The 26,592-nt window shown below is 45.4% G+C and overlaps 1 protein-coding gene across 1 annotated transcript in view; it reads right to left on the bottom strand.

Annotated features, from left to right (window-relative positions):
- Positions 1-24,712, bottom strand: part of ANKLE2 (ankyrin repeat and LEM domain containing 2) — a 30,826-nt gene extending 6,114 nt beyond the window's left edge. Inside the window, exons 1-8 of the mRNA XM_044776132.2 lie at positions 24,377-24,712; positions 11,973-12,446; positions 9,231-9,425; positions 7,612-7,805; positions 7,344-7,532; positions 3,990-4,112; positions 2,226-2,292; positions 431-603 (exon numbers count right to left, since the gene is read on the bottom strand). Coding sequence (XP_044632067.1) covers positions 431-603; positions 2,226-2,292; positions 3,990-4,112; positions 7,344-7,532; positions 7,612-7,805; positions 9,231-9,425; positions 11,973-12,446; positions 24,377-24,563 — 1,602 coding nt within the window. The 5' untranslated portion in view covers positions 24,564-24,712. The remainder of the gene's footprint in view (positions 1-430; positions 604-2,225; positions 2,293-3,989; positions 4,113-7,343; positions 7,533-7,611; positions 7,806-9,230; positions 9,426-11,972; positions 12,447-24,376) is intronic.
- Between the last annotated feature and the right edge of the window lie 1,880 nt (positions 24,713-26,592).

Below are 26,592 nucleotides of genomic sequence, written 5' to 3'. Positions count from 1 at the left end.
GAGAAGATAGATTACATACAGATCAGTGTATGAGATACCGCAATCCAGAAGGTGAACTGCAGAGTTTGCAAATGGAAGTTTCTTAGTGACAATACAAGTCCAACAATACTGGAATGGACAGCCTAGTTGGACTGGCAATGAACTGTGAGAAGGGCCATCAACACACGGGAGAGCCAAGTGACAATGGTGTGGGGGAGGGTGAGCCCAGGGAAACATCGCTTCTATGAAGTGTGGGCTCACCACACCCACCCTGACAGGGTCAAGATACTCTTGTTTCTCCAGCAAATGTTCTGAAGCCTCACTGCCAACTCACTGGGGTTCCATGGGACCTGGTCTCCAAGACCAAACACAGAGCGAAGAGGCGAGAACACCCAGCACTTCTGGCAGGGACTGGTAGGAGCTGGTTCCAGAAGCTTCCACAGCAGCTCACCTTGGATGGACTCAGAGGCCCTGCAAAAGCTCGCAGGGTCAAAATGGGGTCTCTGGGGCTGCTTCCACCATGGCCAACGTGCGGGGCCTCGGCCGTCTGGTCTGAAGACCACAGCTCCCCGATCACCGGAGAAGACGTGTCCTCTGCTCTCAGGAGCGGCACATAGTAGTGACCTAGGGGAGACACACCAGGGCTACACACATCTGTGCAGGTGAGTCCTCACCTGAGGGGGTGTGTCCAGCACTGGGTCAGCAGCCCAAGAAACAACACATTCGTTACACCACAGGCTTTGCAAGTGATTTCATGATAATAATAATAGTAAAAAGGCTGCAAAAGCTCTGAAGCTGAAGAACCTGGGCAAGAGACCAGTTTGTCCCACACTCACTCACGGAGCCCTGCATTCTTCCTCTGCTGGGAAGAAAAAAGGAAAAAGGAAGTGGGAGCAACGAACAAGTCCTCACCCCCAGATACTTAAAAGGATAGAGAGGCAGGACCTGTGTGAACAAGATTAGCCTAAGTGGGAGCTTGAGAGATGTTAAAAAGAAGTTACATTTTAACTCCTCTCCCTTCCCAATTCCCTACCGTTTTCTGTATGTTACAATTTTGTATCATCGAATACACATCTCTCAACAGACCAGAACATCAGGACTCTGATGTGAAATCAGGAAAGAACAAAGGTAGGGTGCAGTGAGATCACGCCGGAGGGAGCAGCAGGAAAGCACCCAGAGACAATGCGCAAACGCACAGCTGTGGCTGTCATGTGCCAGTAAAACTTTATTTACAAAAGCAGGCGGGCCGGATAGGCATGTGCCAACCTCTGCTTCAAATGGAGACCAGCAGGGATTTGGATAGGAATGGAAACCAAGAGAGAAGGAAAGACAGGCAAACAGGAGAGGCCAAAGGGCATCAACTATCTGCTGCAATGTCGCTGGCGAGCAGACCACCAGACTTCCGGCTAGAGATGGCAGGGAAAGGCATTTCTGCCGCCATCTTCTCCAACTCACTGGAAACAACAGAGGAAGATGGTGGGAGCAACCCCTTTCTGAAACCAGCCATCTCCACACTCCTGAAGCCTGCAAGCTAGGAGGTACAGGTGCCAAGTCCTAGAAGCCGTTGGCCAGAGGAGCAAGGCCCCAGGAAGTTGAGGCGAACCTCCAGACCTGAGCAGGAAGGACTGTCCCGACAGGTCACGGTCTTGAAAAGCTGAGCCAGTAATTCAACTCTAGGTCTAGAGTGATGAGATCCAGTGCCGGAGAGGCTGCAAGAGAGGTGAGGACTGTGGAGGGAACTGAGGGAGGAGCATCCCAGCTTTGCCAAGCAGGGGGCAGGGTTAGGCTGGGAGGCAGGCTTGCAGAGGGCGTGAGATGAAAGAGCTGACAGACAGCTACTGACAAACCAACCAACCCACCAGCCGAGCGAGGGTTTCTGGGCACAGCCGCGCTCACTCTCTTCTGTGCAGACTCGCAGGCTGTACCTGAGGAGGTGGGATTGGAGGCACCTGCTACATGAGGGGCCTGCAGAGACTAAGGCGTGAGACCATGAGCAACAGTCAAATGATAGACAACCTGGTCTCTCATAAAAGCTCAAGGCTTACAGGAGGGATTATATGAAAACAGAGGTGGAATGTCAGAGCTGGGAAGTTCAGGAAACAAAAGGAACCGTGAAAAGGGCTTCTGAAGGGAGTTCAGGGGCAACCCTTGGCTTTCCTGCCCAGGACACAAGGCCAGGCTTGGACACTGTCCAGGACATTCCCCGCAACGGGCCTCACATTCCAGGCACCAATTCCCCACCTTACCCTTTAAATATTCTCTGATCCGCTCCCTCAGTTCCACAGATTTATTTTTGCTTCTTTCACAAATAACCTATTTAAAAAAAACAGAGTTAACACTCTAAATCTTATCATAACATTTTCTTATCATTAAAATGATTTTATAAAACCAAGTTTTAAAGTCAACAAAACAAGGACAGTATCCTAATACTGAATATTTCATAAAGCCCGTAATGAAAATATACGTGTCCAACAGTACACTCTTTCTTCTAGAACGTTTTGTGAAAGCTTAAGACGACAGAACAAGAACACACCTGAGATTACGGGTGAATTTTATTTTCTTTCTTCGAGCTACTCTACGTTTTCTAGTTTTCTGCAAGGAAAGGAAATCTTAAAGTGCACTATCAAGTCAGAGCAGAGACACGCGGACACACTCACAATTTTCAGTTCTGAGTGCCCCTGTCTGAGGTCCTGTGTGGACTGGGTTGAAACAGAACTCCTATCTAGCACGGAACACAAATGTTTTATTTTCACAACTACAGGAATCAACTTTCTCAGCCCTTGGAGAATTGTAGTGGCAGGAACATTTTTTTGCTAGAAACAATTAAAAAACCAGTAACTTTGAAATAAGAAAAGAACCACAAAATTACCATCTCTCCTGCCAGCCTGTGAGAAACAAACTACAATTGTATAGTGTACCCTGCAAGTAATGAAACTATTTTTTTTAAGTCTGTAACCGATTGTGAGAGATGTCAAATATTTTAAAAATATCAGTTACCAAATAGCATCTTATATGAAAAAATATACATATGTACACAAAAAATTGAGTAAGACATATGCAAAATAATGGTAATTTCTGAATTGTAGAATTATCTGCTGAATTTTACTCTTTTTGTTTATGTGTATTCTAAACTTTCTACAGAAAGTGGTCATTACTTATGTAACCATAGCAACTACAAAAGAGGCTTTACTACCAGAATAGGATCCTGACAGATCCTATTTCCAAAGGCTGGCAGGTCCAGTGTATGTAGACAGTGTAGCTGTCAGCTCCAGCTCCAGTGTATGGTATAATCAACCCAGCTTTCAATTCTCATCAGGTCCAGTTCCCTTTCCATCTCACAGGCAGAGAAGCACCTCTGCCCTAAGGCGCATTTTGTTCAACTGCCAACACAGATCATGACAATGCCTATTTCACAAGGCTTGTATAGGTCAGGTGAGAGTACAGGAGGGGCTTAGGACTCTGCCTAGTGCACAGTGAGCTGACCACACATCAGGTGCTTTCAGCGTCATCATCCTCACCACCATCAACATAATCCTCACTATCACCACCATTACCATCAACATCATCCCCATCATGACCATCATCACCACCACCACCACTGTAATCATAACCAGCATCATCATCATGGCCATCAACACCACCATCATCACCGTAATCATCATAACCATCATCACCAGCATCACTACCACCTCTTCTGTTCTCTCTGACCCTGGTCAACTGAGGTGTGTACAGAGGGAACTTGATAAAAGACTGCTGAGCTGTTGAGAACCATCTGCCAGATTCAGGAAAATAAACCCAGCAAACTGGGGCAATTCATTCCCTCCTGGCTCTACAGATGCATCTTCTTCACAGAGTGCCTTTTGCTCAGCAATCAGGGTGCTAATGTGCCCATGAGTCAAACAAACTCACACAGAGTTACATGTGACTTAACAGTAGCTGTGAAATACACTATATCTTATGGATTTTCATTGCTAATACTATACAGTAATGGCATTTCAATAGGTACTTACATCTTCAGGTGTTTTATCATATTTATTCCTCGGGTTCTTTACAATCAAAGGGTGTGAAGAAAGTACATTGACTACATCTGCATTCCCAAACTTACAAGCAAAATGCAACGGCGTGTCATAGCCCTGAGAGAGGTGCAGAGGAAAAACACTTATTTCTCATTTACACTTTGTTTCATAAGGTTGCTTTAAGATAAAAATAGGTATTTAGTAAGACAAACAAAACCCCCCAAAAGACTGTAAAAAGACACTTTTTATAACTGAAAAACAACTGGCATACTAGCACATATCCACGTTATAGCCGGGCTTCAGCCCAGCAGACTGCTCTGGCTGCTGTGTGTCTAGTGCCCAGGTGCTCGGGTCCAGTGGGAGCTTATAACCGAGCTGAGCGTAACACCTGCTCAGTAAACACTAGCTTTAACAGTTCAGGGCCTGGTACAAGGTCATAAAATCAATGCTCAAAATGTGAAATAAACAGATGAAGGCAACATCCAGAATAAAGCAAAGTCTATGCATTTGGTCTGTACTTAAAGAAAACTCTCTCTAGTGGCTAACACTGCAGTAAACGAAACGCTGCACTCTTGACTCCATGGTGCTTCTCAGTGCCCCGGCTTCCCCCAGGGGTGCCCTTCCCCGGCCCACAGCTGCACCTTCATCTGCTGCCTACAGACCAGTGGGCCTAAGGGTGACAGCGCCCCCTGAGCTTAAGAGCTCTTGGGTCCACTGCTTCTGGGCCCTTGGATGGCCGCAGGCTCAAATGCAGCACGTCCAAAGTGGAATCCACATGCCTCTACCAGAGCCAGAAAGACGGCCCTGCAGCCCACCTTGTAATTAGCAAGGACAGCACATCCCAGCTCCGCAGTCCCCAGTGGTCACTCCTCCTTCCGTATGCCAAGGCTGCCCTCCCCTTAGCTTCTTGTCTAGGTTGCCAAGACACCTAATGGGCCTTCTGCCTGGGCTCACACTCCCAGCTCCAGCCCACCCTCCACTAGGTGACTCCAGTCATCTTGCGCAAGCAAATATCCTCAAGTCACCTCCTATGCCCTGCTCCACACCCTCTAGGACTGCCTCCCCACCTCATACATTCCAGAGAACCTGCAAAGGTCTGGGCATTTGCCCGCACCGCCGCTCTCCGCCGTGCCTGTCCTTTTGCCTGGGGTCAGCAAATTTTCTCAGCCAAGTAAACATTTTAGGCTCCGAGGCTACCCAGTCTCTGCCATAACTACCCTACTCTACCTTTCTCTGCAGCCGCAGACAACATATAAAGTATGAGCACAGCTGTGTTCCAACAAAGTTTTATTTGCAAAAACTGTACTTTGTGGGCCCGGCTTTAGTGTATTCTCTGGATTAGGTCTTTCTTGATTCACGTTCTCCCTGAGACAACTTCAGCTCTAACAGCCAGCCCTCCCTTGCCAGGCATGCAGAGGACAGAGGTCACTGCACATCAGGGCCTACTGTCTTCACTTGGCATTCGGAGCATCAGACCTCAGAGAGCCCTAGACACTCCTGTTTCCTTTTGGCCACTCACCTCCCTCACACCATGTAACGTCCATCTCTAACCTGCTCCAAGTTCCACAAACTTGACCCCAACCTGTCCCTTCATTCCTGCCAGGAACTTTTGTTCCTATGTAGACAGCAGGCTCTGGGTCCGGGACCAGGTGTAGTTCTCATTCATGCCACATTCTCTGGTGAGCCCCCAGGCTTTCTAGGATGCCCAAGTGTTGTGGTCAGTGCTTTAATTGATTCCTACTCTTAGTGGGTTATGATCAGACAATATGACCTGTAACATCACCTAATTTCAGGAATTTATTAAGTGTTCTTTGTGGACACGCATATGTACATTTTCTGTGAGTACCGCACAGTCATTAAGAAAAGAATGTGACTGGGGCCGGCCCCAGGCCGAGTGGCTAAGTTCGCGAGCTCTGCTTCAGCGGCCTGGGGTTTCGCCGGTTCGGATCCTGGGTGCAGACATGGCTTCGCTCATCAGGCCATGCTGAGGTGGCGTCCAACATAGTACAACCAGAGGCACTCACAACTAGAGTATACATGTACATACTGGGGAGCTCTGGGGGAAAAAAAGGAAAAATAAAATCTTTAAAAATTAAAAAAAAAAAAGTGATGGTCAGCCCTGGTGGCCTAGTGGTTAAGTTCAGCATGCTCCGCTTCAGCAGCCCGGGTTCAGTTCCTGGGCACAGACCTACACCACTCTGTCAGCAGCCATGCTGTACTGGTAGCCCACATACTGAAAAATCGAGGAAGACTGGCACAGATGTTAGCTCAGGGCAAACCTTCCTCAAGCAAAAAAAAGAGGAAGACTGGCAACGATGTTAGCTCAGGGCAAATTTTCCTCAGCAGAAAAAAGAAAAAAGAAAAACAGAAAGAACAGAATGTGTGTTTTCTATAAGGTACACAGTTCTGTATCACAGCTATTAAGGCAGACTTCCTGATTATTCTAATCAAGTCAGACATCCTTACTGATGCAGTTCGTTCACACTTAGTCTAACTGATTTTATTCCTTCTGTCCTACTCTACACTTACTATTGCTCATGTAATCACTGTATTTCTTTTACTCCCTTCTAAATTTGCAAGTTTGGCCAAATTTATCTCCATTCCCCCTTTTTTCTCTTATTAATTTAAAAGTCATTCTTACTTTCCAATTCTGCAGTTCAATGTATCATATTCGATATGTATTATGAGATAATAAATTATGCTCCACTCCAATATGCTTCTTTTATTCCCTCTCCTGCCAACTACACCTTTCCAAACTCCTAGGTTTTGCTGAGACTTTATAATTCTTGGCTCTATGCCATCATTGGGTTTTCTCTGATATATGTAAAATTCTTCTGTTTCAAGAATCCTTACTTAAGCCTGATGAGCCATTAAAAATCATCCCTTGGAAATTTTTAACCCCACAGGAAATAGTCCTAATGTAATGTTAACTGAAAAAAAAAAAAAAAAAAAAAAAGATATACACAGAACACTAGAATAAAAGGTACCAAAACTTTTTTACTTTCTTCTCCCTTTAGCTTTTCAGCATTCACCTATCCTCCAAAGCCCAGCTTGGGCCTCTCTTGACAACGGCCAGGAGGGAAGTATCCTTGCAGCAGCTCTGTCCACAGCCAAGCCCCACATGCACCCTGCCCGGTGGGGCGGACTTCTCATGTGTGAGCAGAGCTTATTTTCCAACCATCTCTCTCTAAATTCTCTGAGCTCAATGAATGTGAGTCTCCTCTCTGATCCTCCACATGCACAGATACAGTGCAGGGACACAGTAAATACTCACATACTAGGAACACTAACCGTGTTTTAAGACTGGCTGTAACTTCTACTAGAAAAGAGAGGAGGTGGCACACTCACCATTCTGTCAGGAGTGTTCAGGTACAGGTCCACGATGTAACAAATGCGATTCTGCAGCATGCTTGGGTTGTCATCGGGGTACATAAGCCGCATGAATTCAGGGTTTTCCAGAGTCTCTAGAGTCAGCTGGCAGATAGAAGCCTGATTCTCTTTGGCAGCAACATGCATGACGTTGTACCTACATCCTTCCTGAAAGAATACCGCAGATTTTGAGTTTTGTCTTTGTCAACCAGTCTTTTGACGCTAATGATGCTGCAAGCAGGATTACCTGTACGATGGTTGGGTTGTCCCCTGAACCAATGAGATATCGGGGATTACTCCAGATAAGATCAGCAAAGGTGTCGTCTTCTCCCTTCTCCACAGCTTTTCGAAGTTTGGCAGTAAGATCTTGTGTACGGGGATTTTTATAACTGTTCGCTCGCTCTTTGTTTACTGTTTCTGACTCAGAGAGGTATAAACCATCTGTCATTAAGAAACCACATTTAAGAATATTTAATTTCACAAACATTTTTCTCATCACCCACTATGTGCTACATGGAGGGCAATAAAAATTTCTCCCTCAGGCGCCCCACATATACAGTAGAGGAAGATGGCATGGATGTTAGCTCAGGGACAGTCTTCCTCAGCAAAAAGAGGAGGATTAGTGGCAGATGTGAGCTCAGGGCTAATCTTCCTCAGGAAAAAAAAAAAAGAAAATCTCTCTCTCTCACACAGGCTTACAATCTAGTTGGGAGTAAGAGATAAGAAACAATTATAATAGGTAGCAGAAGGACCTATGTCCCAGCCTCCACAGTGGTACAAACACACTGCTATGGCACGTAAGTGAAAGGCCAACAAGACTCAACTGGACCCCAGCTAGAAAAGGCTTTGTGAAGGCAGCATGGGTCTCATTAGATGGAGGAAGGATGAGCGCACAGGGCCAAAGGAGCATCACCAGCGTTCGCATAAATCTGTGAGGTGCACAAAGCATTCCCATAAAGAAAGAGCGAGCAAAAGAGTGATTTCAGTTGGTTTAATTACAAAACCTGAGAATGTACGAAAGTGATCTTCTTGAAGTGAACTTTCACAAACTGGGAAGAGGGAAGCCTGTAAGTGTTTTACATTCATTCTGGTTTCTAAGCAGCACCTGTGTGAGGCCAAGTGCGGGAACAAAAGAAAGGAGGCAGACGGGACTCTCAACTGGAGGCCAGATGTCTGCAAGGACAGGACACCTTCCTCCGGAACCCCGACAGCGTGGGCAGCAGGACAACCATGAGCTCTGAGAGGCGATGAGACTGAGCCTGGGCCAAAGTTAAAGACCACCAGGGTTTTGCACAATGCTGACTGCAAAGGCCCCCTCTTAAGATCCTGGTTCTGAGCTGGGAGTGGGTATGTTCAGATTTCTGGCTGGATAGCTCCTGCAGACGAGCCCAGCTTTTGCAGGATCTTCTGGGTCAAAGCAGGTGCCACAGTCCTAGAATCAGGTGTAGCTTCAAGGGAGAAACAGACTGATCTTGGCATCCAAAAAATCCCCTGAATCTAAGAGGCAGCAGGGAGAAAGCGAGACAAAGAGAACAGAACAGAAGGGGTGATGGTGATCCTTTCACTGCTTCTCCCATGGCCTCCTCAGCTTCAGGGCCTGGAGGAGTAGCTGCCTGGCCCACTCAGCCCCCCATCACCTCTACCTACATGGTCCCTGGTCCTTCCCAGAACAGCCAACTGACCCATTCTCCTTCAGCCGCTCTATGGCCTGGGCCTCAGCTCTCTGCTCCCTAGCAAAGTGGACTCCTCTCAAAGGTGGAAAAAACCAGTTACAATAAATCAGGAAAGAGGGCACAAAATACCTGGGGGTAAATTTGATAGTAATGCCAAGATGTGAACTGCTATACAATTTAGCTTTTAACCCACCATTGCTAAAGAGTGGTGCTATTTTCACAGGAGAAAGTGGTAAAAAGGTTTTGCTTGGAGAAGGGAAATAATCACAAATTCCTCTAGCAAATTTCTCTGCATCTTCTCTGCTTGAAAAAGCTTTAAATCGGGATCCTTTGATCATTCTGACAGCTTGTAATGCTTCCTTTTTATCTTCATAAACATGAATCCTTTCTGCGTGAGAAAAGTAACAAAGGAAAATTAAAGATGAAGAACGGGAGCCATTATCACTTAATTCACACCTGAAGGTTCTGGGTTTCTTTTTATTTATTTATTTATTTATTTATTTTTTGAGGAAGATTAGCCCTGAGCTAACTGCCAATCTTTCTCTTTTTGCTGAGGAAGACTGGCCCTGAGCTAACATCTGTGCCCATCTTCCTCTACTTTATATGTGGGACACCCACCACAGCATGGCTTTTGCCAAGCAGTGCCATGTCCGCACCCAGGAACCCCGGGCAGTGGAGAAGTGGAACGTACGAACTTAATCACTGCGCCACCAGGCCAGCCCCAAGCCCTGGGTTTAATAACAAACGATTGCTACCCAGTTGTCTGAGCTTTCTCTCATATTAATATTTCAATTTTAAATCTTGAAGAAAAAGGGCCTTAGCTAACCAAAAGAACAAAATTAATAAGCTTGGTTATATATATGTGTGTGGACATAAATGATACATATTTTATACATACATGAAATTTTGTATCCAAGGACACTTATTCCATACTAAAAAATAAAATTCATGGATTAACAATCTAAATAAAAATAATAAAAAAAAACAAGTTAAAAAATTATGAATAGGGGGCTGGCCCTGTGGCCAAGTGGTTAAGTTCACGCGCTCCGCTTCCACGGCCCAGGGTTTCACCAATTCGAATCCTGGGGGTAGACATGGCACCACTCATCAGGCCATGCTGAGGTGGCGTCCCACGTACCACAACTAGAAGGACCCACAACTAAAATATATACAACTATGTACTGGGGGGCTTTGGGGAGAAAAAGGAAAAAAAAAAACAACCCTATGAATATATTAGCAACAAACATAAGGGAATTTTAAACATAATTTTGGGCGGGGAATGCCTTTCTAAGCATGCCAAGAAACCCAGAATACATACAGGAAAAGAAAGTCCCAACTGCATAAAAATACTAAAGTTCTGTAGGGGAACTATCATAATTAAGTTCTGTATGAGACTCTCAAAATATATAAAATACAAACGACAGATCAGGAGAAAAAATTTTTAACTGATAGAAGAATGGTAACGTCCACTGCCCAATAAAAATGGTCACTAGATATGACCAAGTGATTCATCAAATAAATACAAATAGACTATAACCACATAAAAAAGGTGATTGACCTCAAACAAAATAGAGGTTTACCTTATTCAAAAGACAAATAGGAAAGTTCAGTAACATGCAGTGTGGTTGACAGAATGGCAACAAGACACTCACCTTCCCTTTTTACAGACAGATGTGAGTTCAACATTGTGTTGTAGAGAGACTGGGAAAGTTACTCTCTCACACATCGTGAATGGTTATGCCTTTTGGAGGGCAGGAGCTTTCACGGTTTAAAAAATGTGTACCTTTTGACCCAAAACATCTACTTACCATTTTTATAATAAAAACAATGTACATTTATATATATATGTTAAATTTAAATGAAAACATATCAAAAATAAAACAATCAGTTTATATATATAAACAAACATAGTAGGGTCAGAAATGATCACAAAAACAGTTACTAAGTGGTTACTTCTGGTGAGTAAGATTTGAGTGGGGAGGAGGAAAGAAAGAAACTACACTTTTATTTTCTACCCTGTATATAGAATACATACAGTACATATGCATATTTTTTTTGAGAAAAACAACTTTCATAATAATAAAGGATAAAGATAGAGGTTGGCCCCGTGGCCGAGGGATTAAGTTTGCACGCTCTGCTTCGGCAGCCCAGGGTTTCACTGGTTCGGATCCTGCGCGCGGACATGGCACCACTCACCAAGCCGTGCTGAGGCAGCGTCCCACATACCACAACTAGAAGGACCCACAACTAAAAATACACAACTATGTACCAGGGGACTTTGGGGAGAAAAAGAAAAAATAAAATCTTAAAAAAAAAAAAAAGATTAAAGATAAAGGGAAAATGCATCATGGGCATTTCCAACGTCTTTAAAAAATTCTTATGGTTGAGTATTATTCCATTCTACTCGTGGTACATAATATATGTCTAACTAATCTCCTGTTTTTAGGTCCCAGCACAAATGATACAACAACAATAATAATAATGACAGTACACAACTTCTGACATTCTAATCAACATCAAGTTTTCATTAATTCTTTCCAATGCTATCTATTTTAGCCTTGTTTAAAATTGTAATTCTTTAATGTTGAAAATTACTTATACTTTCATGGCCATTTGCATTCATTAACATAAAAGGTATTCAGGTTATGTTGAATTAAAAAAAGGAGGGAGATGATTAATCAACCAATGGCAGCCAGCCACCAAATATTCGTAAAGTGAACTATATCTTAGAGAATCCAATTTTCTTAATTTTTGAAAATTCACGTATACATTTACAAAAACTTCAGGAGAGTTCTATATAAAAACGCTAACAGTGGTTGATTTAGGCTGATCAGATTACGGTGGTTAAATTCTTCTCTTCTCCTGTGTAGTCTGTGAGTCCCTCTGCTGTCCACACACCACCTGTGTAAGAAACACCACACGCTTGTCACATTACCATTTCTCGGTGGGGCATCCTCGTATGCTGGGCACACACCGTAATACAGAGGTGGCTCTGTAGAGGCCCTCACCACGGCTTTGTGGCCATCGACCCCAGCCACAGCACTGAAGGGCACCGAGCAGGTCTGAGATGTCACAGCATCTTCCTCCGGAGGATTCAGGCCCACGCTATAACCAAAATCTCGGTCTTCAGAAAAGCTGACCTGCTCAGTCTGGCTCCCCACAACAGACTTGAAAATCCCTTGCGTGTTCCGGCTGAGAGCTGTGGCACCTGCAGAATCATGGCCGGGAGCGTGTGAAGGCAGTGTTCTTCCGTGCTCTAATAAAGCCTGAGCCAACTTTTTCTCAAAGATGAACCTTGTAGTTGATGTAATGGGTCCACACTTCAATCCAGCTTTGACAATTTCTTCTCTAAGGTCATCTGGATTCAACAGTTTCAATCGAGCCAAGATGGCATCCATTGTCATTTCACCTAGGCGCAAGACAACAAAAACCAATTCAATGACTGTAAGTACATCTTTTCTTATTAAAAAAAATAAAATAAAAGTGGCAAAAAAGCTGGCTTCAAAGTTTCATTTCAATCCAGTGTTTCTCAATATCCTTTATGAACTCTGAGGATTTCCATAAGTTTTTTGTTTCCAAATCTACAATAATCTTAACACAATTCAGGTAAACAGCTTCTGGTTTATTTGGATAAGAGTCATATAACCTAGGACTCTTATGCAATACGATCACACTAATACTCCACCCAGGGAAGTGCACTGTGGAAACAGGTGTACTCATACACTGCTACTTGGAGTGTAATTTGGAACAAATGCCAAAGAAGACAATTGGACAACATCCATCAAAACTCCAACTCCAGAAACTTATCCTACAGATCTATTCACACTTTATTCCGTAAGTGATGGGAAATCATGCAAAGATTTAAACAAGGAGCCACATAGATAGCTCTGGCACTCATTTTGTTAATACTAATAACAAATAGCTAATGTTTAATGTTTTGGGGAGCTTTTCTGTGTGCCCAGTTCTAGTCTAAGTACTCTGCAAACACTAAGGTATTTAACAGTCACAGTAACTCCGTGTGGTAGGTATCACCATTATTCACCCCCACTTTACAGACGAAGAACCTAAAGCACACAGAAGATGAGTAACTTGTTCAAGTTATACAGCTACAAACTGCATATCCGAACTGGAGCTGGAGCTTTAATCCCCGTATTTGGAGAAACAACAGTTAAATCTATAGAGTACGGGTCTCAGCACGGTCAGCTAGCATTAGGGGAGAAGGTAAGAAATGACCGGGCCAGACCGCCATTGCAGTCATGGGACTAGAGACGAGGGCTGAGACTAGAACAACGGGAGGTTTCAATGACAGTGGATTAGATGCTATGCGGAGGGTTTGAGGGATTAGCCGGCTTAGGACAACACCTACATTTCTGGTCCAAATGCCTAGGAAGAGATGCTACCTGATGCAGAGACTATAAGAGACAGAACAAATGGAGATTTGCGCATTGAGCATTAGAAACACCTACTGCACACCAAGTGGGCATTCTGATTTTCAAGTCTGAGACTTGGAAGATGAGAAGTTCAGTGTGGGAAACACAGACCTGGGAGTCATTAGCAGACAGACGGTGGTTATAATACCGAGACGAAACCAGGGACAACAAGGAACATACAAAAAAACAGTAAGCCTGAAATGGAATCTGAGTAATACCAAGGATTAAGAGACAGGAGAAAAAGAAGAGAAACTCAGAGGAGATTCAGAAAGAACTGGACATACAGGGCGTGCTTACAGAAACCAAGATAGTACAGCCTCCTACACACCTAGGCTGCATGGTACCTATCTTATGGGACCACTGTCCTTGACTGAAAAGTTGTTATGCAGTGCCTGACTGGAGAGGGTTAAGAGATGTTTAAAGATGAAATGATACGATATCCAGGATTGGCTTTAAATTACTCCAACAGGAGAGCAAAACAGAGGGGGTAGTGACAGAAAAAAAAAAGATTCACAAAGTACTAATACCTTCTGTAGCTGGATGTTAGGTAGAAGGGGCTCATTATATCATCCTATCTGTTTTCGTGTATTTCTTTTTTTAAAACTTTTTAGGAGACCACCTCCCCCACCCAACTCTAATCTTTCAAAAATGGCTGTTACTTATTTGCAAAGGGGATATCAGTCTTTTAACAATGAATGTATTGCACACGCTCCTCTAAAGCTGCCAAAGAACTTGGAGGGGGAGGCCTGCTGATCACAGGACTCCACCCAGGAAGAGCACCTAAGTGGATGCTCAGTACACCGGGATCTAAGACAGAGAAGTGGCTCAGTGATAAGGAAGTGATACGAAACGCAGAGGGTAGGTCAAAGCCACAGGCAAGGCAAAGCTTGAAGGGAGGGGAATTTGGGGGCAGATGCTATGAATAAACAGAGAGGAGCTGCATCTGTTCCTGACAATATTCTTTTTTTCCCCTTCTTCTTCTCCCCAAAGCCCCTCACCACATAGTTGGATATTCTAGTTGTAGGTCCTTCTGGTTGTGCTGTGTAGGATGCCGCCTCAGCATGGCTTGATGAGCGGCACCTAGGATCCGTGCCCAGGATCCAAACCGGCGAACTCCTAGGCCACTGAGGCAGAGCCTGTGAACATAACCACTCAGGTACAGGGCCAGCTCACTGACAATATTCTATTTTTCATACCACCCCTGTGTCTTTACTCTAAAGCTACCTTTCTACCATGCGCTAGTTTGAAGGGGATTTCGGTTCTTGCAACCAAGCAAACCCTATAAAGGACAATTACATTACATTGTATCACTAACTGTGTGACCTTGGGCAAGTCACGCAAACTCTAAGCCTCAGTTTCCTCATCTATAAAATGGACATAATAACTGCTCTACTTCTTAGGCTGTAATGAGAATTAGATAAAATAACACGTGACCACCGTGTCTGGCAAATCCATAAACATCAGCTACAGCTGGTAGGCTATCGAGGAACACAGGTTTAAATCTTGCAGAATACACAATATGCTAGAAAGTCAATTTTAATAAAAGCAAAACACACACTCTGTGACTAATATTCTTAATACAAGTATTGGCTCACGTGTGCAAAAAACAAAGGATAAAGGAGAAACTAACGAGACTGCTTACCTGTGGGGGTGGGTGGGAAGTGGATAGGAAGAACAGACAGAGAGCCCAGGGCAGGGGACAGCAGTACTTCTGAATATAATTTTATATGTTCTGACTTTTAGAAACATGTTTGCGATTCACGTACTACACTACTCAAAAAATAAGTAAATAAACAAAAAGATAGGAAGAGACTCCTAAATGGAATACAAACCAAAACAAATGAGCTCAACTCATCGTTGAGGAGAACCAACCCCGAAACTATGAAAAACAGCAATGTATGACTATATACTCCAAGGATGACAACCAAATGAAGGGTACACAACCACAGCACTCTGGCTGGTAGGTGTGTTCCACAGTGGTACAGGTTAGTGACCCTGAAGCTATTTTATGTGTCCTCAGCAAATAATTGGATATATTGTGGCTGATGAGAGCCAGGCTCCTCACTGACACAGAGGGGAGTTACAGATAAGGAGGAGGGGGAGGCTTGAGTAAGGGTCAGCACTCTTCTGTAAAGGGCCAGAGAGTAAATCTTGACGCTTTGTGAGCCATAAGGTCTCTCAAATGCTCAAGATCACCTACAGACAACAGAGTGTGACTGTGTTCCAATAAGACTTTATTTACAAAAATAGGTGAGGGCCGGCGCCTGGCCTGGTGGCTTAGTGGTTAAGTTCACATGCTCCGTTGTAGGGGTCCAGGATTCGACGGTTCAGATCCCGGGCATGGACCTATGCACTGCTTATCAAGACATGCTGTGGTGGCATCCCACATATAAAGTAGAGGAAGATGGACACAGATGTTAGCTCAGGGCCAATCTTCCTCACCAAAAAGAGGAGGATAATGGCCAGCCCCATGGCCGAGTGGCTGGGTTTACATGCTTTGCTTCAGCAGCCCAGGGTTTTGCCAGTTTGAATCCTGGGCGCAGACATGGCACCGCTCATCAAGCCATGCTGGGGTGGCATCCCACATGCCACAACTAGAAGGACCCACAACTAAAAATACACAACTAGGTACTGGGGCGCTTTGGGAGAAAAAGGAAAAATAAAATCTTTCAAAAAAAAAGAGGACAGGCAGCAGATGTTAGCTCAGGGCTAATCTTCCTAAAATAAAAAAAAGTTAGGTGGGAGAGAGGGGGCAGAGCAAAATGCCGGGGTGAGCTGACCCTGGATTCTCTCCCCTCCAAAATACAACAAAAGATTGGAAGAACTGAATTTCAGAGAATAAACATAATGCCAGCTCGTTAGAGACCTACAATACCAAGAAGGCGGAGATCATAAACCTTGCTTACACCCCCGGAGGCGCTGGAACGGTAGGAGAGAACATCGCTCCCTCCCCTAGAGTCTGCGATCACTGCGGCGCCGGTCGGGAAGGAGCGGGGGAGGGGCCGCGCGACCCGGGGATCATCCAGGACTCCTGCCGCTGGTTCAGTAGAGACCCGCTGACGGCGGGAAGCTTCCGTCCGCGGGGACCCCATAAATCAAGGGCCTTGGGAGACCAGAGAACAGAACTGATCTGAACCCAGACCGGCGCGTGTGAGTAACAGCCGCCCCCCCCCCCCCCCCAACAAAGGCGGAGAGCTCAGAACACGCGGCTCTCGACCCCCATCTAGTGGCGACAGGCTGTAACTGCAACCGAATTCTACCACCATGCGAAAAAACCGCTCCTCTACCATCCAGCAATTTATAAAAGCCCCAGACCAGAAGGAAAACAATAAAAACACAGAATTAAGTCCTGAGGACTTGGAATTAGGTAAACTAAGTGATAATGAATTCAGAGCAGCTATAATCAAAAAACTCAATGAGGTAGAGAGAAAGAGAAACAAGCCGAGTTTTGGGGTTACTTCACAAAAGAGACTGAAATCATAAAGAAGAATCAAACAGAATTACTTGAGATGAAAAACACAATGGACCAGATAAAACAGAATACAGATTCCCTGAATGCCCCTGTAGACAACATAGAGGAGAAAATTAGCATAATCAAAGATAGGCTGAATGGTGCCAGACAGAGGGAGAAAGAGAACTAAGAATAAAAAAAAATGAGGAAAACCTCCGAGAGATAATGGATTCAATGAGGAGTAAGAACATAAGGATCATAGGAATTCCCGAGAATATGGAAAAGGAAAATGGAGCAGAAAGTGTGCTTAACGAAATTATTGAAGAGAACTTCCCAAATCTAGGGATCAACGGAGAAATGTGTGTAGAGGAGGGTTTTAGATCTCCTAGATTTGTCAATGTAAAAAGACCTACTGCAAGGCACATAGTAGTAAAGTTGGCAAATAGGAAAGATAAGGAGAGAATACTCAGGGAAGTAAGGAAAAAAAAGAGAATAACCTATAAAGGAGCCCCTATCAGACTGTCAGCGGATTTCTCTACAGAAACCCTACAAGCTAGGAGAGAATGGAGTGATATATTCAAAGCTTTAAAGGATAAAAATCTTTAGCCAAGAATACTCTATCCAGCAAGAATTTCCTTCAGATATGAGGGAGAAATTAAATCTTTTCCAGACAAACAAAAGTTAAGGGAATTTGTAACTAAAAGCCCTCCATTACAAGAAATCCTCAAGAAGGCTCTCATACCTGAAAAAAGAAAAAAGGGAGAAAGGGGACACAATCCACAGACTAGGGAGACCGATGGATAGAACCAGAACAGGATAGCAAATATTCAATTATAGCATTAGGGTAAAGGTAAGGAAACTACCAAAGCAAGGACGATCTTATCACTCTAACTACAAATTAATAAAACGAGTTGGAATAAGAAATGAAAATAATTATTTAGGAGGGGAAGAGCAAAGGGTCTAAATCAGTATTGGTCAAGTAAGTAAGAGACCACCAGAGAATAGACTGTATTATACACGAGATTCTAAATACAAACTTCAAGGTAGACACTAAAATAAAGTACAGAAAAGAGTCACAAATCATAAATAAGGAAAAATCTAAGAAACCCAGCATAAGAAACTGCAGTATTAAATGGGTAGTCTAAAGCAAACAGGAAAAGAAACACAGGAAAACAAGATAATGAGATTGACAGCACTAAGTCCACATGCATCAATAATCACTCTCAATGTGAATGGATTGAACTCTCCAATAAAAAGACACAGAGTGGCAAAATGGATTAAAGAACAAGATCCAACAATTTGTTGCCTCCAGGAAACACACCTCAGCCCCAAGGACAAACACAGGCTCAGAGTGAAGGGGTGGAGGACAGTACTTGAAGCTAATAGCAAACAAAAAAAGGCAGGTGTTGCAATTCTCATATCAGACCAAGTGGATTTCAAAATAAGACAGGTAAAGAGAGATACAGAGGGACAATATATAATGATCAAAGGGACACTTCATCAAGAAGAAATAACGCTTATAAATATCTATGCACCCAACACAGGAGCACCAAGATTCATAAAGCAACTATTAACAGACCTAAAGGAAGATGTTAAAAACAACACAATAATAGTGGGGGACCTCAACACCCCACTCACATCAATGGACAGATCATCCAGACAGAAAATCAACAAGGAAATAGTGGAGCTAAATGAAAAACTAAAACAATTGGACTTAATAGACATATATAGATCACTCCACCCTGAAAGAGCTGAATACACATTTTTCTCAAGTGCACATGGAACATTCTCTAGGATAGACCATATGTTGGGAAACAAGGCAAGCCTCTACAAATTTAAAAAAATTGAAATAATAACAAGCATCTTCTCAGATCATAGTGCTATAAGGCTAGAAATTAACTACAAGAAAAAAGCTGAGAAAGGCACAAAGATGTGGAGACTAGACAACACACTACTGAACAAGCAATGGATCATTGAAGAAATTAAAGAAGAAATAAAAAAAATACCTGGAAACAAATGAAAATGATAGCATGCCATACCAACTCATATGGGATACAGCAAAAGCTGTATTAAGAGGAAAATTCATCGCAATACAGGTACATCTTAACAAACAAGAAAAATCCCAAATAAGCAACCTTAAAGCACACCTAACTGAACTAGAGAAAAAAGAACAAATGAAGCCCAAAGTCAGCAGAAGGAGAGAAATAATAAAAATCAGAGCAGAAATAAATACTATTGAAACAAAAAAGGCAGTAGAAAGGATCAATGAGACAAAGAGCTGGTTTTTTGAGAAGATAAATAAAATTGACAAACCACTAGCCAGACTTACAAAGAAAAAAAAGGAGAAAGCTCAAATAAACAAAATCAGAAATGAGCGAGGAGAAATAACAACAGACTCTGCAGAAATACAACAGATTATAAGAGAATACTACAAAAAACTATATGCCAACAGAATGGATAACCTAGAGGAAATGGATAAATTCTTGGACTCCTACAATCTCCAAAGCTCACTCAAGAAGAGGCAGACAATTTGAGCAGACCAATCACAAGGAAAGAGATTGAAACAGCAATCAAAAACATCCCAAAGAATAAAACCCCAGGACCAGATGGCTTTCCTGGGGAATTCTACCAAACTTTCAGAGAGGATTTAATACCTATCCTTTTCAAGCTATTCCAAAAAATTAGGGAAGATGGAACACTTCCTAACACATTCTATGAGGCCAACATCACGCTGATACCAAAACCTGACAAGGACACCACAAAAAAAGAGAACTACAGGTCAATATCACTGATGAACATAGATGCAAAAATTCTCAACAAAATTTTGGCAACCAGAATTCAGCAATTCATCAAAAGAATCATCCATCAGGATCAGGTGGGATTCATACCAGGGACACAGGGATGGTTCAACATCCGCAAATCAATCAACATGATACACCACATCAACAAACTGAGGAATAAAAACCACACGATCATCTCAATAGATGCAGAGAAGGCATTTGACAAGATCCAACAGCCATTTATGATAAAAACTCTGAACAAAATGGGCATAGAAGGAAACTACCTCAACATAATAAAGGCCATATACGACAAACCCATAGCCAACATCATACTCAATGGGCAAAAACTGAACCCCATCCCCCTGAAAACAGGAACGAGACAAGGATGCCCTCTATCACCACTCTTATTTAACATAGTACTGGAGGTCCTGGCCAGAGCAATCAGGCAAGAAAAAGGAATAAAAGGAATCCAAATAGGGAGGGAAGAAGTGAAACTCTCGCTGTTTGCAGACGACATGATCTTATATATAGAAAACCCCAAAGAATCCATTGGAAAACTGTTAGAAGTAATCAACAACTACAGCAAAGTTGCAGGGTATAAAATCAATTTGCATAAATCAGTAGCATTTCTATACTCCAGTAATGAACCAACAGAAAAAGAACTCAAGAATACAATACCATTCACAATCGCAACAAAAAGAATAAAATACCTTGGGGTAAATTTAACTAAGGAAGTGAAGGACCTATATAATGAAAATTACAAGGCCTTTCTGAGAGAATTGGATGACGACATAAGGAGATGGAAAGACATTCCATGTACATGGATTGGAAGAATAAACATAGTTAAAATGTCTATTCTACCTAAAGCAATCTACAGATTCAACGCCATCCCAATCAGAATCCCAATGACATTCTTTACAGAATTAGAACAAAGAATCCTAAAATTCATATGGGGCAACAAAAGACCCCGAACTGCTAAAGCAATCCTGAGAAAAAAGAACAAAACGGGAGGCATCACAATCCCTGACTTCAAAACATACTACAAAGCTACAGTAATCAAAACAGCATGGTACTGGTACAGAAACACGTGCACAGATCAATGGAACAGAATTGAAAGCCCAGAAATAAAACCACACATCTATGGACAGCTTATCTTTGACAAAGGAGCTGAGGGCATACAATGGAGAAAAGAAAGTCTTTTCAACAAATGGTGCTGGGAAAACTGGAAAGCCACATGTAAAAGAATGAAAATTGACCATTCTTTTTCACCATTCACCAAAATAAACTCAAAATGGATCAAAGACCTAAAGGTGAGACCTGAAACCATAAGGCTTCTGGAAGAAAACGTAGGCAGTACACTCTTTGACATCAGTATTAAAAGGATCTTTTCGGACACCATGCCTTCTCAGAGAAGGGAAACAATAGAAAGAATAAACAAATGGGACTTCATCAGATTAAAGAGCTTCTTCAAGGCAAATGAAAACAGGATTGAAACAAAAAATCAACCCACTAACTGGGAAAAAATATTTGCAAGTCATATATCTGACAAAGGCTTAATATCCATAATATATAAAGAACTCTCGCAACTCAACCACAAAACATCAAACAACCCAATCAAAAAATGGGCTGGAGACATGAACAGACATTTCTCCAAAGAAGATATACTGATGGCCAATAGGCACATGAAAAGATGCTCATCATCGCTGATCATCAGGGAAATGCAAATCAAAACTACACTAAGATATCACCTTATACCCGTTAGAATGACAAAAATATCTAAAACTAATAGCAACAAATGTTGTAGAGGTTGCGGAGAAAAAGGAACCCTCATACACTGCTGGTGGGAATGCAAACTGGTGCAGCCACTATGGAAAACAGTATGGAGATTCCTCAAAAAATTAAAAATAGAACTACCATACGATCCAGCCATCCCACTACTGGGTATTTATCCAAAGAGCTTGAAGTCAGCAATCCCCAAAGTCCTATGTACCCCAATGTTCATTGCAGCACTGTTTACAATAGCCAAGACGTGGAAGCAACCTAAGTGCCCGTCGACAGACGAATGGATAAAGATGTGGTACATAATACAGTGGAATACTACTCAGCTGCAAAACAGAACAAAATCATTCCATTTGCAATAACATGGATGGACCTTGAGAGAATTATGTTAAGTGAAATAAGCCAGCGAGAGAAGGATAATCTGTGTATGACTCCACTCATATGAGGAATTTAAAATTATGGACCAAGAACAGTTTAGTGGATAGCAGGGGAAAGGTGGGGTGGGGGGTGGGCACAAAGGGTGAAGTGGTGCACCTACAACATGACTGACAAACATTAATGTACAACTGAAATTTCACAAGATTGTAACCTATCAATAACTCAATAAAACAAACAAACAAAAAGTTAGGTGGGGGCCAGATATGACCTAGCAGGCCATAGTTTGCCAACCCCTGGATTAGAAATGGAAGTATTTGCAGGACCTCAATTGACTGATTGAATAGAGACATAAAGATAAAGATACACGCAATTGAGTTAAGTCTGCAGACTGGATAATACTTGCTGGTTTTCCTCCTCGTAGTTTGATTATGTTAAGATACTAATGTTGGGGAATGTAAGCAAATGGTATACAGGATTTCTTTAACTTTTTCCTTTCTCCCCCGAGGAAGATTGGCCCTGAGCTAACATCGGCTGCCAATCTTCCTCTGTTTTTTGTATGTGAGCCAATGCCACAGCATGGCCACTGACAGACAAATGGTTTAAGTCCATGCCTGGGAACTGAACTGCAGCCACCGAACCAGAGCATGACGAACTTAACCACTAGGCCACTGGGGCTGGCCCATCTTTAACTCTTTATTTGAACAATTATAAACACAAGACGTTGAAAATTAGTACTGAGACCTCAGTACTATTCCTGTGGACCCATTATCCAGCTTCCCCCAATGCAACCTCTTACACACTGCAGTGTGTTACCCAAACCAGAAAACTGACACTGGCACAGCACAATGAAGGAGACCACACCCCTCACCAGTTTCTGCAGTCACTCTTCTTGAGTGTCCTTGTCTATAACTCCACAACTGTTTATCACACATACAGACTCACAGTCAATTACCGAACTGTTCCGTCACCACAAAGATCTCCCTGCTGCTGCCCCTTTATAATCACATTCGACCTCCTCCACTGACCTCAAGCCCTGGCAACCCCTGATTTGTCTTCTATTACTGTAACTTTTTTCATTTCAAGAATGTGATGTAAATGGAATCATACAGACTTCTTGAGATTGGCTTGTTTCACTCAGCATAATATCGCTGAGATCCATCCAGGCTGTTGAGCGGATCGAAGTTCCTTCTGTGTCACTGCTGAGTAGCTTCCCAGGGTGTGAACGTGCCAGTCTGTTAAACCATTCACCCCTGAAGAGGTATCTGGGCTGCTTCCAGTTTTTGGCAGTTACAAATAAGGTTCTAAATGCTCATACACAGGCTTTTGTGTGAAAATAGGTTTTCATTTCTCAAGGATAAGTGCCCAGGAGTGCAGTGTGGGTTTAACTTTTTGAAAAACTGCCAGACTGATTTCAGAGTGACTGAACCTTTAGCGGTTTCCCCAGTAGTAAAGAGAAGACCGACTCCTCAGCATTTGGCAATACTGGTACTTTTAATTTCAGCCATTCTCACAGGTGTGTAGTGACAGCTCACTGTAGGTTTAATTTGTATTTCGGTACTGGCTTGTCACATGGAACATCTTTTTACATGTTTATTTGCTTTGTACTATTTCTATAATTTTTTATAAGTCTAAAACGATTCAAAAACGAAAAGCTAGAAATTAAAGACGAATTTTTATGAAAACGACATTCCCCACTGTCATCTCTTGCCCCACACCTAGTGGCCACAGCCACCCTTAGCTGGAGTGTCTGGGTGCTCTGAGTCTCCGTGTGCGGCGCGGGCTTCCCGGCACAGCGCTGGCAGCGCAACGACGCCTCGGCGCGCCGGGTCCTCACGGGGCCGCTCACAACACTCCGGAGGGCACGGGAGCCAGCACAGCAAGCGGCAGCCCACGGGCCGGCCGGCCTCCGCCTCCCGCCCGTGGCCTCGCGCAGACCTCCCCGGGGCCGCCGCCTCAGCGGTAAACCAGGACGGGGGAAGCAAGTGCCCCGAAGGACCCCGTGAGCCCCGAGATTCCAAGGTGGCGTCATCAATGTTGCCTTCCGCTACGGAAGATCTCCCTAACTATCCTGGTATTTGAGAAACTCGGATTCATCCCCCCCGGAAGAAACCGTATTTTCGGGCGACAGGGTGAATGAAACGTGAACGAGGACGGTGCCGGACGCGCGCGGCGGGGGCGAGCGCCTCGCAGGAGACAAGCACGGACCCGGGACAACGGAGCGGCTTCTCAGTCAAACAGGGAGTCAGGGAAAATCAAGCGAAACCGCCCGCAGACCCGGCACCGGGCGTCCAGCCTCACAGCCCCCACCGTCCGTCTGTCTACAACTCCCGAGTTGTACTCCCGGGCTTCCGCCGGATCGCCAGACTCGGGCCGGGAGGAAAGGGGCCGCAGAATGGCGAGAAGGGCGGCCTGGGGAGGGGCAAGGGCGCCCAGGATGACGAGAGAAGCGGGTCGCGGAGAGGAAGGGGGAGCCCGGGAGGGAGCCGGATGGGGCGCGGGTCCACCGGCGGCCGGGCCTTACCTCGGTCGGGGGCCGGGGCCGCGGCCGCGCGGGGTGGCGGGTCGAGGGGCCCGCTCCGGCCCAGGCCCCGTGGCCGCTTCTCCAGCCGCCGCACCAGCCAGCGCACCGCGAACAGCAGCACCGAGGCGCCCAGCAGCTCCCAGGCCAACGCCGCCCACTCGGCCGCCGCCAGCCGCGGCCACAGCATCGCCGCCGCCGCCGCCGCCCGGCCGCCGCCGCTGCCGCTGAGGAGGCCCGCGCCCCTCAGGACCCCGCGTCCTGGGCTGCCCGCGCCACTGCCTGACGGCGCCGCTCCGGGGGCCGGCGAGGGGGCGCGGCTGCGGCTCCTGGTGGCGCGGAGCGCAGCGTCAGGCACTGGCGCGGGCAGCGCGAGGGGCGCGGGGTTCTGAGGGCGCGAGGTCTCGGGGCGGGGGCTCCTGAGAGGCGCGGCGTCCAGAGGGGCGAGTGGTCCCGGGCTTGGGGTCGCTCGCCGCGCCTGGGCCGCCCCGGGGGCGGGGAGGACGGCAGGGCCGCAAACCGGCCCCGCGGCCCCCGACCCAGAGGCCCCTGCCCGCGTGTGCCCGCCGCCCCCCAGGCGAGGGCGGGGCCCCTGGCGACGCCGACGTGCCCCGTGGGCGGCGGGCAGCTGGGCCGCAGGGCCGCGAGGCGCCGCGCTGGCGGGCGGGTTTGCGCGGGTCAGGGGCTCCGCACACGGGCTTCGGCCGGCGGCCCGACCCGGCCCGCCCTGCCCTGCCCTGCCCTGCCGGGTGCGCGGCAGAGCGGCCGCTACAGCTGCGAGCCGCGCGTCTGCTCCTCCCGCCGCGCTTCCGAGCGGCGCGGCTTCCGACGGGGCGACTCCGGGGCGGGGTTTCTCGGAGGGAGGGGCGGCGGCCGCGCTGCCGCGGCGGGGGCGGGGGCGGGACGCAGCCTGTCGACTGCGGGGCCGCCGGTGCCCGGCCCTCTGGCAGGCCGGCTCGCGTTCTCTGAGTCTGGGCTGACTGGCTTTCTCACTGCCCTGGCCGCGGGGCGCGGAGGGCTTCCCGGCGGGACGGGGGACAGCGCCGTGCCGAGGGCTCCTCCGCTCCGTGCGGGGGACCCCGCTCCCCTGATCTCAGCGCCGTGGCCGCGCGGGCGGCGGGTGGACTGTGAAGGGCCGGGGAATTTGGGGACCGATGGGACCATTCTGCTCACACAACTGCGCATGCTTGTCATGACTCTCAGCTATGTACAATAAAAAGGGTGAGTTTTACGGTGCTTACTTTATAACTTTTAAAATGGAAAAAAAAATATCTGAAGAAATATAAGTGACATCCTTGGTAAAAAGAAAAATCCATTGGATGGTCGATTAACAGACGATTGAGCACAACAGAAGAGAGTGAATTTGAGGATGAGTGAAATGCAAACTAAACCCACAATGAAATAACCGCTTTACACTCGCCAGACCCGCTAAATTAGAAGACTGACAATGTCGAATTTTGGTGAGGATGTGGAGCAGCTTGGGAACTCTCGTACGCTATTGGTAAGAGTGTAAAATGAGTTAACCACTTTGGCCAAGAGTGAGGCAGTGTCTTATAAAAGTAAACGTGCGCCTGCCTCTGCCTCGGCAGTGCAGCCCTGGGTATGAAAATGGAAGTCCACAGAGTGTTCATAGCCTTATTTGTAATAGCCCCAAATGAGGACACCCAGGTGTTTGGATGAACCCCGATGAGCAGATAAACAAATGTGGAATCGTCATATGATGGTGCTATGGTGGCATACTGTTCAGCAACTACACGGGTGAATCTGAAAAGCATCCTAAGCTAAACAACCCTCACACACAAGTGCGTACTATAAGATTCCGTTTGGGTGCCTGCCTGGTGGCCGAGTGGTTAAGTTCGAACGCTCTGCTTCAGAGGCCCAGGGTTTCACCGGTTCGAATCCTGGGCGCGGACACGCACCACTCCAGGCCATGCTGAGGACGCGTCCCACATGCCACAGCTAGAAGGACACACCACTGAAAATACACAACTATGTACTGGAGGGATTTGGAGAGAAAAGGGAAAAATAAAATCTTTAAAAAAAAAAAGATTCCGTTTGTAAGAGTCTCAAGAACAGGCACAGCTTATGGTGATAGAAATCAGAACAGTGGTACTTCCCAGTGGGGTGGTTAACTGGGGAGGGCACGAGGGGACTTGTAGTGTGAAGGAGACGCTCTACATCTTGAGTTGATAGTAACACAGGTGCACACTGGGTGACAT

Source organism: Equus asinus, chromosome 8 (assembly GCF_041296235.1).
Source record: "Equus asinus isolate D_3611 breed Donkey chromosome 8, EquAss-T2T_v2, whole genome shotgun sequence".
Lineage (NCBI taxonomy): Eukaryota > Metazoa > Chordata > Mammalia > Perissodactyla > Equidae > Equus > Equus asinus.
The sequence above is the reverse complement of the archived record's forward strand: the minus strand, read 5'-3'. Positions and strand labels throughout refer to the sequence as shown.